General features: G+C 45.6%; 1 protein-coding gene across 1 annotated transcript in view; it reads left to right on the forward strand.

The window, feature by feature from the left end:
• GSDMA (gasdermin A) overlaps positions 1–13,366 on the forward strand; it is a 36,082-nt gene that overhangs the window by 11,321 nt on the left and 11,395 nt on the right. Inside the window, exons 3-8 of the mRNA XM_015423524.1 lie at positions 1,667–1,856; positions 5,638–5,803; positions 6,238–6,331; positions 7,777–7,815; positions 9,432–9,464; positions 10,875–11,035. Coding sequence (XP_015279010.1) covers positions 1,667–1,856; positions 5,638–5,803; positions 6,238–6,331; positions 7,777–7,815; positions 9,432–9,464; positions 10,875–11,035 — 683 coding nt within the window. The remainder of the gene's footprint in view (positions 1–1,666; positions 1,857–5,637; positions 5,804–6,237; positions 6,332–7,776; positions 7,816–9,431; positions 9,465–10,874; positions 11,036–13,366) is intronic.

Here is a 13,366-nt window from a genome sequence, read left to right on the forward strand (position 1 = left end):
AACCAACGCTTTGAAATAAACCTTACTTGCTTTGCAACGTGGAGTTGTTTTTTATGCTTGGGATCCAACAGGAAGTCGTGGAAGTAGTGACAGACTTCACATACCTGGGATCCCAGATCACCGCAGACTGTAACAGCAGCCATGAAATTAAAAGACGCCTGCTCCTTGGGAGGAAAGCGATGGCGAACCTAAACAGCATGATAAAAAGTAGAGACATCACCCTGCCAACAAAAGTCCACATGGTCAAAGCAATGGTATTCCCAGTAGTCATGTATGGCTGCGAGAGTTGGACTATAAGGAAGGCCGAGCACCGAAGAATAGATTTTTTTGAACTATGGTGCTGGAGAAGACTCTTGAGAGTCCCTTGGACTGCAAGAAGATCAAATCAGTCAATCCTAAAAGAAATCAACCCTGACTGTTCCCTGGAAGGCCAGATGATGAAACTGAAGCTCAAATACTTTGGCCACCAAATGAGAACCGAGCGCCGAATAATAGATTCTTTTGAACTATGGTGCTGGAGAAGACTCTTGAGAGTCCCTTGGACTGCAAGAAGATCAAATCAGTCAATCCTAAAAGAAATCAACCCTGACTGTTCCCTGGAAGGCCAGATGATGAAACTGAAGCTCAAATACTTTGGCCACCAAATGAGAAGGGAGCACTCACTGGAGAAGACCCTGATGCTGGGAAAGATTGAAGGTCAAAGAAGACGGGGACGGCAAAGGATGAGATGGTTAGAGTGTCATAGATGCAACGAACATGAAATTGAGCAAACTCTGGAGGACGGTGGAAGACAGGAGGGCCTGGCATGATCTGGTCCATAGGGTCGCGAAGAGTCGGACTCGACTGTGCGACTTAACAACAACAGTTCCATCAGTATGCACGATGCTTTATAGAGTTCCAGAACACACATCCCTTCCTCAAAAAGTTTACATTCAAAAATTCGACACAAGGAAGACAACAAAGGGAGAAGAGGTGGGAATAAATAATGTACATTTGTTTTAATTAAGCATACCTGGGCTCAACCAAAACAAGGTTACTGAGAACCGCACATGTTACAAATTCAGTTCCTAAGAACACGTGGTCTCAATTCAGTTTGGGACCATGCCGTGTCCGAAAGGGGAACGCACCCACACCCACCACCATTTCCCCAACCTGAAACAGCTCCAAGGATCTGCCACAGGAGTAACTTACACATGGTGCAGTAGTAGGGTGTTTATATTAGGATCTTGGAAATCTTGACTTCAAGTCCTGGTGAATTTTAAACCAAATTGTGTGCTCACCAGCTCTTTCACATTTGGCAACAGAGTTTGTTTCACCAGTTTTTGTTTTCCTTCATAAGCATGATCTGCTCAGCCCCTTTTCCTTTCTGTAATAAGATAGGTTTCTTTTATAATGCTTTTCCTATTCTGTTCCTCAGATATCCTCCCTACCCATTACAATTCTCTGTAAGGTAAAGGTAAAGGTTCCCTTGCTAGAAAGCCAGTCGAATCCGACTCTAGGGTTGTGGTGCTCATCTCCGTTTCAAAGCCGAAGAGCCAGTGCTGTCCGAAGACGTTTCCGTGGTCATGTGGCCGGCATGACTAAACACCAAGGCGCACGGAACACTGTTACCTTCCCACTGAAGGTTCTTTTCCTCATCACAGGTTTTCTCCACTTCTCTCCCTAGATATCTATGATTCGGACTCATTCACTATTGTGGACCACGTGGATGGAAAATTAGAGGGGGATGTGACTGCGGCTATTGACCTGGCAACTGTGGAAATTAAGAGCAGTTCCAGCACGTCTCATGCAAGGTCTGTGAAAGTGAAAAAGCGGCACATCAGTCGCCAAGTTCTCGATTCTCTACATGGAAAGAGGTAAGCTGGAAGAGAACAACTGTGTGGACATCCACCTCGAATAGTAGAAAAGAGCAAGAGTCCAGAAGCACCTTTAAAAACTAACAAAAAGTGTGGCGGGAGGGGGGAGCTTTCGTATGTCACTGTTCACTTCAGTGACTCACAAAAGCTCATATCCTGCCACATTTTTTTTTTGTCTTTAAGATGCTACTGGACTCTTGCTCTTTTCTACTGCTACAGACACACTAACGTGGCTAGAAGTGAGCAGTGACTCACAAAACCTTTATCCCCTGCCACAAACTTTGTTAATCTTTAAGGTGCTACTGGACTCTTGCTCTTTTCTACTGCTACAGACAGACTAACACAGCTACCCATCTTGATCCACTTCAAATACCCAACCAAAACCTGGAGACAACTGAAAATGCTCTCACCACCACTTTCATTGATTCGCTCTGTTTCTGAGGTCTCCAAAACAGCCCTTTATACCAGTGTTTCCCAACCTGTGGATCGGGATGTCAAAAGTGGGTCGGAAAGCCTGTGAAAGCAGGTCATGGGTCAGCCCTTCCTAAGGGCCACCCCTGCCTTTTCTATTGCTCTTTTGTATACTTTGAAACCAAGATCTGACCCTGGAAACAGGGTCTTGCATGTCATACAGTAGTCGGTATTTCTTCTTCACTGCATATGCATGCTGATCAATTAAAACGTGTCCTCCTAGAAATTTAGGGGGGGTTGGAGGGAATAATGGAGGACGAGTGGGTGGTTAAAGGCTGGAATGTAACCTCCATACGCAAATGTTGTGTATGTCAGAACGCCACTTGCTTGTGGCTCCTAGTGGGGGCAGCTGCACCCTTTGTGTGATGTTCATTGGTTCCTCAAAAACATCTTGATTGTTAATGTAGATGAATGGAATACTGAACTAGATTGGTACCAAGGTCATAGTTTGCCTAGGGCACCAAAAGATCGTGGGCCAGTCCTGGATGGGTCACCATACCAAGTAGATTTTGACATGTGGGTCACCATACTGAAAAGACTGGGAACTGCTGCTTTAAACTTCTTATTCCCCATCAGGGAGGAATGTGGAGAAATGCTGCTCTGAGGCTCTGCATGCTAACTAATCCCAAAGCACAAAATAGAGGGGAAGCAAGAAATTCTGTCCATGTATCCCAGTTTTCTCCTGCCATTCCTCCAAGGAGATCAGACTGGCGGACTTGGCTCACCTTTCCCCATTTCCCCCCACTCAGAATAGGGTTGTCAGGTCCCCCCTGGCCACCAGCAGGGAATGGGTGGGAGGTCTGCCAGATCCAGGTGGGAAAACCCCTGGAGATTTGGGGGTTGAGCCTGGGGAGGACAGTGATCCTAGTGGGGCACCATGCCATAGAGTCCACCCTCCAAAAGCATCCATTTTCTCCAGGGGAACTGATCTCTGTAGTCTAAAGATGAGCTGTAATTCCAGGGGATCCCCAGGTCCCACCAGGAGGCTGGCATCCCTAGCTTAGGTTCGGATCTAGGGTTGCCACATCCCCCCTGGGGGCTAGGGTTTCCAGATCCAGGTTGGGAAACTCCTGGAGATTTGGGGATGGAGCCTGGAGAGGACAGTGACCCCAGTGGGGTATAATGTACCACAGAGTCCACCCTCCAAAGCAGCCATTTTCTCCAGGGGAACTGATCTCTGTCGTCTGCAGATGAGCTGTAATTCCAGGGGATCCCCAGGTCCCACCTGGAGGCTGGCATCCCTACCTGAGAATGGCCCTGTGAAGTAGTTTAGGCTGAGAGAGTGACTGGCCCAAGATCACCCACCAACTCTGCTTGATGGCAGAGCAAGGATCTGAATATGGATCTCCCAGATCCTAATCTAGTACTCTAACCACTATCCCACAATGGCTGTCAATACAGAGGCCATACACTGTAAAAAGATCTATATGTACTGGACTCTGAAACATACATCATATATCACTGAGGACAGACTTCATGTTAGGTTGCTTAATTTTCTCCAAGGCTTTCTTCAAGAGCCTCTAGAGCTATCGGTCACAAAATGCCAGCTTGGCAGATGGAGCCAATCACGGAATGATGCAGGTCTGCAGTGACCCATTGTGAAAACCCGTCCTCTGCTGTTTTGCCAAAGCAGAGTATCCCCACTCCCTTACAACTTGCCCTGCAGAGGAAAAATGAATGGTTACTGCTTTGTTTTCCTTGGGAGAGGTAAATAGCCGCTTTGAGGCAGGGGAAAGCAATCCATAGTATGGGCCTTTCCCATCCAGAGCAAGAGTGCAGGTGTGAGCGAGGAGGGAAAGGGTGCCAGTGGTGTCGTTTTCCCACCCTGAGCAAATGTCTGTGCAACTTCTTCACCCAAAAGTGAGAGAGGAGAGAAGCTGACCCAGTGGATTTACTGGGTAGGATAAGAAAGTGATTATAGCAGCACTGGAGGAGGAGGGCCAGGGCTCTAGTCGGGGGGGAGCTCTCAGGTACGGAGCTCCGGAAGAGAACCTCTAGGGGGCGGGGCAGTCACGTGGTGAAGCCCCGCCCCCTTCTTTACCCCGCCCTCTGCTTCGGAGGAGGGCTCTCTTTACACTGCAGTCCTGCATAGAGTTTGCACTTGGATCTCATCCCTGGTTTTATCTGAGCTCAACTCGTAACACAATACCTCGCATTTATCCCTGGTTATAACAGCATCCGTTTATCCCGGGACAAGTGTGGGGCGAAACCGGGGTGACCTCAGTGTAATATGGAAACAAAAAATACCCGAGATAATTACAGGGGTAAACTCGAGTGTAGTGTAGAATGTAAAAATACCCCGAGATAATTACAGGGGTGACCTCACGTTTAGTGTAGAATTCTTCACCCAAAGAGTGATTAACACATGGAATTCATTGCCACAAGAGGTGGCGGCGGCTACATGGACAGCTTCAAGAGGGAATTAGATATGCATATGGAGCAGAGGTCCATCAGTGGCCCCAAGGGATAGAAAGGAACTCTCTGTCTGGGGCAAGGGATGCTCTGTATTCTTGGTGCTGGGGGGGGGGCAAGAGTGGGAGGGCTTCTAGTGTCCTGGCCCCACTGCTGGACCTCCTGATGGCACCTGGTGTTTTTGGCCACTGTGTGACAGAGTGTTGGACTGGATGGGCCACTGGCCTGATCCAACATTGGCTTCTCTTATGTTCTTATGTAAAAATACCCCGAGATAATTACAGGGATGAACTTGCGTTTAGTGTAGAATGTAAGTTTGGGGACAGGGTTGAACCAGGATTTAAGGTCTAGTGCGGAAATGGGGGTCCCCAATGCAGTGCCTGTGGACAGACACCCTTTCTGGTGCCCCCCAAGTGTTTTTAGAAAGTGGGCATGACCAGGTGGGGCTACTGCCCAGCTTCTGATTAGTGTTGAGGATCTGATTGACCACACAGATTAGTTAAAATAACATGGTTTCAGCGCAAGCTGCCACTGTAGTGTTTATTTTTATTCTCTCCTCTTTTTAAAAATTACTCTTCTTATCCCCTGTATTTGAGCTTTCCTTGTGTGTTTCTGCTTGCTGCAGTGGCTATTTTATGGCTGGCTCCACCTCCCACAGTGTGGCCATTTTGTGGTTGTGCGCACCACCCTGTCTCAGAATTCCCAAGGTGCCCACAGGCCCCAAAAAAGTCGGGGACCCCTGCACTAAATTGAGTCTGAAGTAAATGAATTCTGCGTAGGATTGCACTGGAAGTTGCTTGGAGAGTGAACCTTCTGTCTTCTGCCTAATCTTGCAGTACTCTTAGTGTTTATATAAATGCTCTGTTGTTGTACAGTGGATTCCTATCTTTTCCTATAGCAAAATCAACTTGGATCACCCGCTTATTAAGCAGTCAGAGAAGTTCCAAAGGGATCTGTACATCATCACTGAGACAGTCGAGACTGTGGAAGCGGCCGAGTTTAGAGACTCCAGCAAAACAGAAGGCAGCGTCCTCGCTGAACTCCGCCTCAAAATGAAATTTACGGTCAGATTCGTGTTTGTGTGCCAGAAACTGGAGAGAAAGGTTTGGTTTGGACATAATGCAAAGCCCTGGTTTGATTAAACCAGCTGTAGTTAATGTGATTGTCTGAACACAGGCCATACCACTATGGTTAGATAGGATCTGTCAAACCATTAGATAGGATTTGAAACCAGTTGGTTCATCAACCAGAGACTCAAGTATGGTTTTGTGTTGTTATGAACACGGACCTCTTTGACATCATCCTGGCTTGTTGCCTGGTTAGATTTCTGGTCACAGTGAAGATGAGGAAACAGGATTTGAGTGGCTGTGAGCCGAATTCTGGTTTCATAAACTAACCACAGTTAAAGTAAATCATGATTTCATGTTATGTCTGCACTGAGTCTACAAGAGAAACAATATCTTGAGCAATATACTGAGCAAACTCTGTTTCATTCTAGGGCCTCAGAGACAGCAAGAAAGCAGTAATCGTCCCCAAGGCCTGCGCCCTGGCATTCAGAGTCAAACGATTACTAATCAGAGAAGGATCCTTGGGTAAGATACTTTGAAACCCATAGCCCACTATCATTAGCTACAAAGAAGTAGAGGCATCTTCTAAGCTAGGGCTACCAGTTGTCCTTTTTAGAGGACATGCCCTCTTTTTTGTGTCCATCCACTTTTGGTGTCTTTTAAAAAAAATTGACAAAAATGTCCTCTTTTTGGGTTGGGAGGCTGAGCCTGTTTTGCCTTATAGTCCTAGGGCTGCTAAGTGGGGGCGGGTGGCGGGTAAACCCCTGCTTTGGAGGCCCGATTTCCGCCGCTGCAGAATTGGGCCCTGGGGGGAACCCTGCCCTCCGAAGCACAGCGTGGGTGCGTCACAGGAAGTGATGCAACCACGTAGAGCATGTTGGGGGCGTGGCCCCAATCGTTGGAGGGAAAACTCTATGGTTTTCCCTCCAACGATTGGGGCCATGCCCCCAACGTGCTCTACGTTGTGTATCACTTCCTGTGACGTTCTGGCGGCACGCACGCACGCACCTCTCGGCAGCTCCCGGACCGAAGCAACGCTCGCCCGCCGGTGAGTCAGAACGACTTGGCAACCCTATATAGTCCCCCAGCAGAGGCAAGCTTCAGCTTAAATAGGAGGGGTATTTAAAATGAGATTTGTCATAGTCAGTTGGGAAATATATTCTTTTTTGCTTTTCAAAATATGGTCACCCTATCTAAGCAGGTGATCCTGGATCTCGGTCAGAGGAAGGTGTTGCTGTAGTCTGTTATGGTCTCATCGAACTAATCCAATTTGAACACCAATCCAGGGATAATTTTAGTGGGAGCTAAAAATAAAGTTAACTAATTGTGAATGGCCAAACTACGTTATGCCCTTTCATTCCAATGGCACAGTTGTGTCTCCATGTATGGAGGACAGGATTTGGAGTACAGAAAGAGGCAAGGCAGCTGGAACATCTGAGGGGCCACGGGAAACAGCCAGGAGATGGCAGAATGGGCAGAAGACCAATTGGAAGAGAAGGGACAAACAGAAAGGATTAAAGACAGGTTCAGGGAGATGTTGCTGTAGAGGTGAGATACTGTGTGTGTGAGTAGTCATTGTGGAGAAGGATGTGGGCGGCGTGGGCCTATTCACACACAATGTTTGAGTCCTTCTTTGCTTTGTTCCTGGAAGAGAGTACAACAATGCTGTTACTTACAACCCGCATTTCTTGGGGAGCCACCATGGGGGATTATTTAAACCTTTCACATTTAGTATAATTATCTGGTGAAGCTTCCTAATACAATCTCCAACAATCCCTAACCTCTGTTGCACAGCCTTGTGGACATCAGTCACTATGCTACACCTGTTCGGGACCGTGCTCAAGTGATCTTTCCAAATTTAAACATTATTAATTTTTTTAAAAAACCTCTAAAAAGTTCACAACTAAAAATTTTCAAACAAATTATTTAATAGTGGTTTGTCCTCTTTCTGTTTGCTCCTCCACACACAGGTGTTTCAATCTTTCCAGATGACCGAACACAAACTTTCCGTAAGCATATTTGAGCAGCTTTGTTTCATACTTACATATAGATTAGAGTTGCCATCTCTGGGTTGGGAAATACCTGGAGATTTGGGGGGTGGAGCGTGGAGAGACCAGCATTTGGGGAGGGAGGAGACCTCAGCAGGGTACCATGTGCCATAGAGTCCACTCCCAAAGCAGCCATTTTCTCCAGGGGAACTGATCTGTGTTGTCTGGGGATCAGTTGTAATGGTGGAAGATGACATCGTGCGTGCATGCATGCTTTATGATATTCACAAGGGGGATAGAGTGTTCGCCCTGTTTTTGCAGAGGGGCATTTGGCTGCAGTAGATTCTAGGGCCTTTTGACGCTGTATCCTGGGTGGCCCTAGCACCAGCACCTCTTTGCCCTTCAACCTAAAGGCAGAGGTTGCTGGCTGATACACCCTGGCTGTATTATGGCCAGCGTATTAGGAAAGCAATCTTACACACTGATAAATGGGCTAATATATATTTTTTAAAGGTTTAAATGACTTGAACGTGGTTCAGAGAATGAGGGTACAGGAAAAATGAGTTCAGAGTGTACAAAAATATATTCTAAATAAATGGACATAAAACACACATGTTCTTCCAAGCCTAAATTGTTTAAACTATTCACAGGCCTGTTAAATGTAAGAGCAAGGGTTAAAGCTGAAAGTATAAAAACTTCAATGGGTACAAAATGCGACTTGTCAGGCCCTGGATACAGCAATTCTATCAGCCCTGTGCTATAAGATCTTCACTGGATGCCTGTATTTTCAGGAACACTTTAGTGCTTGTTCTTCCCTTTAAAGGTGCTAAATGGCTTGGGGTCAGGGTACTTAAAGTACCACCTCTTTCAGGCTGCCAGTTAAGATTTTTTTTCTCATGCCCATCTCTCTGCGCCGCTGCTTGCAGAGCTGAGGCTGGAGGTGCCCAAAGACAGGGCTTTCCCAGTAGTACTACCTCATCTTTGGAATGCCCTCCCCTGTGAGCCCTGAAGAATACTTTACTGTTCTTAGGCAAGGCACCGGGCCAAAACAGTTACCTCTACACAATATATGTTACCTTTCTTTTGCTTAAGTGATTAATTACATTGCTTTTTTAGAATTGGGATTATTTAAACCTTTCACATTTAGTGTAATTATCTGGTGAAGCTTCCTAATACAATCTCCAACAATCCCTAACCTCTGTTGCAAAGAGTTAACAGGGGAAATTCTTAAATAAAAAGAAAACAATTCCAGATGCTGCATCTTGCCTTGCAGGACTTTGCAGGATTTCCAGCATTTGCTTTGTCCCATCAGGTGGACAAGCTACTACCCATTCTACCACCAAAAACACTTATGTTCCCCATTTGTGTTTTATCTGTTTTATCTTTCAAAACATGTACTAACAAATTTCCCTCCTTTGCTGAAAAAATTCTGGGCACTTAGACCTTCAAGTTTCCTTTACAACAGAATGAAACACAGCATTAGAGTGAGGTAAAACAGTTTCTTGGTGAAAACTGACAATCCCAGACATTCACAGAGGTGATATTATACTGCGAGAAAATTATCCATTAATGTAATGACACTTCATGGTATTCGTACTGTCAATATGTCAAATTTTCCCATTTATGATTCCTTTCAGGTTCATGCAAACCTGGATATCAATCTGATGCAGGTAAAATCTTTTTTTTAATCCTTTATATTGTTAAATCATTTATATCCTACCTTTCCTTGTTGTTCAAGGCAGCTTACAACGAGTTAAAAATAATTTTCAGTTAAAACCAAAACTTTTTAAAAAGGGTCAAATCTCTCCTTCCCTGCCCCCTATAAAAGATGCCTGCCATTCAAACTGGAGGTGGAGAATGTAATGGATATCACTGGCTGTGGAGAACATAAATAAATTCTGTGTTACTGGAGTTAAAAGGTGGAGGAGAAGAAAAGAACATGAGGAAACTGGAGGTAGTCTAGGAAATCGAACGTGACAAGTACTGGTCAGATGCTGAATAAAGCCTTGGGTCCAATTAAAAAATGTTATCCTTAGACTTTTGAATAAGTAGATAGAGGCCCCGGTCACACGGGCCGGATATCGCAGTGGGGAGGCGTGGCTGTTTGCCCCGGAGCGAACTACCGTGCGGCCGCGGGATCACACGTCCCACCGACGTCCGGTGGTTGGGGGGGGAGCCAGGGGAGGTGCCGATCAGATGGCGCGGCAAAGAAACGGCGCTGCCGTGGCAAACGGGGTTGTTGTGTTTTTTTAAACCCAAGTATGCGCTTGCACCGTTGGGTGCTTGTGCGCATCCTGTGGAGACTTTTAAAAACAACAACCTTCTCTGCGACGGGACATGGGCGGGCACCAGATGCCACGGGATTCCACTGGAAACGCGATCAGGCACCCGCCCTTGCCCCGCGGTTTCCGGAAACTAGTACCTCCGAGGTACTAGTTTTTTACCCTGCATCTTTGGTGGGAAGCCTCGGGTTCGCCACAGGAGCTCTACGCTTCCCAGATGTCGTGCTGTGATCGCGCCCGGAAAATCCGCCTATCTTCCGTCTCTATAGCGTGGCTAATGCTCCGTGTGACCGGGGCCACACTTGAGTTTGTTATACCCCACCCCATTTTACAGGCTGAATACAAGTAACTTCAGTTTTTTGGGGGGAAATAAAGCATTCCACTAAAATCTCATTAGTCAAGATTTTTAGAAACTCAAAAGCTCTCTGGCATGATTTGGAAGGAACAGCAGAAAAATGGAAGAGAGCAAACCACAGCTTGTGGTTAATGACAGATGCAATCTTTAATTAGATAATATATGCAGAGGTGGGTGGAAGGAAGCATTTGAGCTCAAGGATTCCCAGGCTCATGCATAATAGGATGATCCACATGAGACCGTGCCTGAGCAAAAAATACTTAATTTTACCAGTTGTCCTCCTATAGTCATACTATGTGCTTGTAACATTTAATATTGGGGCTCACATGGTGACCTGACTAGATTCTTTTCAGTGAAATTGAATACCTACATCCAGATTTTTAAGGCCTATAGTTTGCCCCTTCGTAGACTGAAATTAAACCTTTATGTTTCCCTCCCTACAGTGCGGATAGATATGAGAAGCAAGACAAAACACCAGCTGATGGAAATTCAACAGGAATGCGCACCGCTCCTTTCATTGTCCACAGATCTGTGTGGCAAGTTTTTAAATGGCTTTTTGGCTATAATCAGAAATAATGACCTTTTGCAAGAACTAGAACTCCAGGTAAAGATCTTCCATTTGTGGATGTTTCCAGCAATAGATATAGCTAGGTACCTATTTGTCCTTCCTTAGCAAGACAACTGCCATAGTGATATGATGGATTTCATTACTAACCGTAGGAAACAGCAAGGGGGGGGAACCCAACTTGAGAATCAAGTCAGGAACCTAGAAGGCTGAGCAACTAAAACATAAAATATAGAACAAGATACATCTATTCAGGGGTCATTTCCTGCAGGAGCGCACAGGAGCGGAGCTCCGGTAGTAAAGGGCCCAGGGGGTAGGTACATGCAACAAGCCCCACCCCCTGCTCCCAGCAGCCCTCAGTCAGAGCAAGAAGCAGCCAGGTAAGTTACAGAGCCCCCCCCGCCCCCCGGCCCAAAACAGTCCAGTGGCACCTTTAAGACCAAGTTTTATTCAGGTACAAGCTCTCCCTCCTCTGCGAGGACAGATCTGCACGTTCCCCCCCACCGATAGCTAGCAACCCAAAAGAGTCCAGTGGAGCCTGAGCGGTGGGTGTTGCCTTCTGACACACTTCCGGTGATGTCAGGGGGTGTGGCACATGCAAATAAGTCATGCTAATGAGTTATGCTAATGAGCTCCTGCACCTCTTTTTCTACGAAATGACCCCTGCATCTATTTATTGTAAGGTGCACAGTAGCTACAGATTAAAAACAACATTCGGTGAATGCTGATAAAAATAAAGAGGCAGCGGGTATCACATCACATCCACTAAGATATAGCATGCACAGCAACCAAAGTAAGTTGCACATACAATGACCGCTAGACCAAAATATTGGTCATGCATGCAATGACCGCTAGACCAAATGTGTTTCGGCCCTGAGGGCCTTCTTCAGTGGCCTAAATAATAACAATAACGACACACACAGAAGGTAAACTATCTATTCCAGGCAAGGAAGGTTGTACATGAATCAATGGAATAGTGTCGCTCCAAATACCAGTTACAAAGTTTTGCTGTCAAGGAGCCCACAGCCAACAGAGATGATAACTTCGTACACAGATAACTTCAATAACTTTGTACAATGATAACTTTGTGAGCCAGTTTGGTGTAGTGGTTACGTGCACGGACTCTAATCTGGGAAAACCGGGTTTGATTCCCCACTCCTCCACTTGCAGCCTCTGGATGACCTTGGGCAAGCTGTAGTTCTGATAAGAGCTGTCCTTGAAAACGAGCAGTTTCTGTCAAGAGCTCTCTCCGCCCCACCTACCTCACAGGGTGTCTGTTGTGGGGAGGGGAAGGGAAAGGGGTTTGTAAGACGCTCTGAGACTCCTTTGGGTAGTGAAGGGCGGGGTATAAATCCAATCTCTTCTTCTTCTACAACCATTCTGCCCTTTGCTGTTCTGTTCACAGCATGCATCCATGTGTCTACCAATGTGTCACTTTTGGTTGACACATAGATACCTCTTTGTTTTTATCTACATTCAACGAATGTTTTTAATTTGTAGTTACTGTGCACTTTACAATAAATAGATGCATTTTGTTCTATGCTTTAGCTGCTCAGCCTTCTAGGTTCCTGTCACATAACTAACCACGCCATTTATTTATTTATTTATTTAATTCAATTTATACCCCGCCCTCCCCGCAATGCGGGCTCAGGGCGGCTTACATAGGGGCAAACGCCAATATAAAACATAATTAAAACCATTTAAAATCCAACAGTACAAAAACATTCATAACGAGTTACTGACTAAAGTGCTCTAGATGTTCTACATGAAATTTCAGAGATGGCAAGACTTTCCTGGAATACGCTTGAAGACTTTCCACTGAATATGCTTGAGTCGGATTCTAAATAGACCTACTAAGGATTGCTTTCTGTCCCCCTATTCAGCAATGTGATTTAATAACAGACACTCAAGATTTCTTCTGACTTGTGAATAAAGGGGGGGAAATGGGAAATCTTTGCTTTGTCTTGGTTTGATCCTGGCTTATTCTGTCCGGCAGCACCCTCCAAGGCAACAGAAAGAAAGAAATGAACTACTATTTTTCTAGAAAAAACTGGACTGTGGGCTGAATTCTGGTTTCACAAACTAACCATGGTTAAAGTTAATCATGGTTTTTCATTCTATTATCACAAAGCTATGTTGACAGAGCATCTTATCTTCCCTGGACAAGCGAGCCATATCCATTAAGAGTAATAAGAGTGCCGGGAATCCTCATGGTGAAAGACAAAACCCCAAAAGTGTTCACTTTAATAACTTAAATTCCTGACTAAACTAATGGGAATTTGGAATTTCAGTGTCTGTTCAACTCGGATTTGGTGGGAGTGGCTGTTGCCATTACCATTCGGATGACCTCTGGTACACATTGATTTGTCG

The sequence above is a fragment of the Gekko japonicus genome, unplaced genomic scaffold (genome assembly GCF_001447785.1).
Source record: "Gekko japonicus isolate JY-2015 unplaced genomic scaffold, Gekko_japonicus_V1.1 scaffold2928, whole genome shotgun sequence".
Taxonomy (NCBI): domain Eukaryota; kingdom Metazoa; phylum Chordata; class Lepidosauria; order Squamata; family Gekkonidae; genus Gekko; species Gekko japonicus.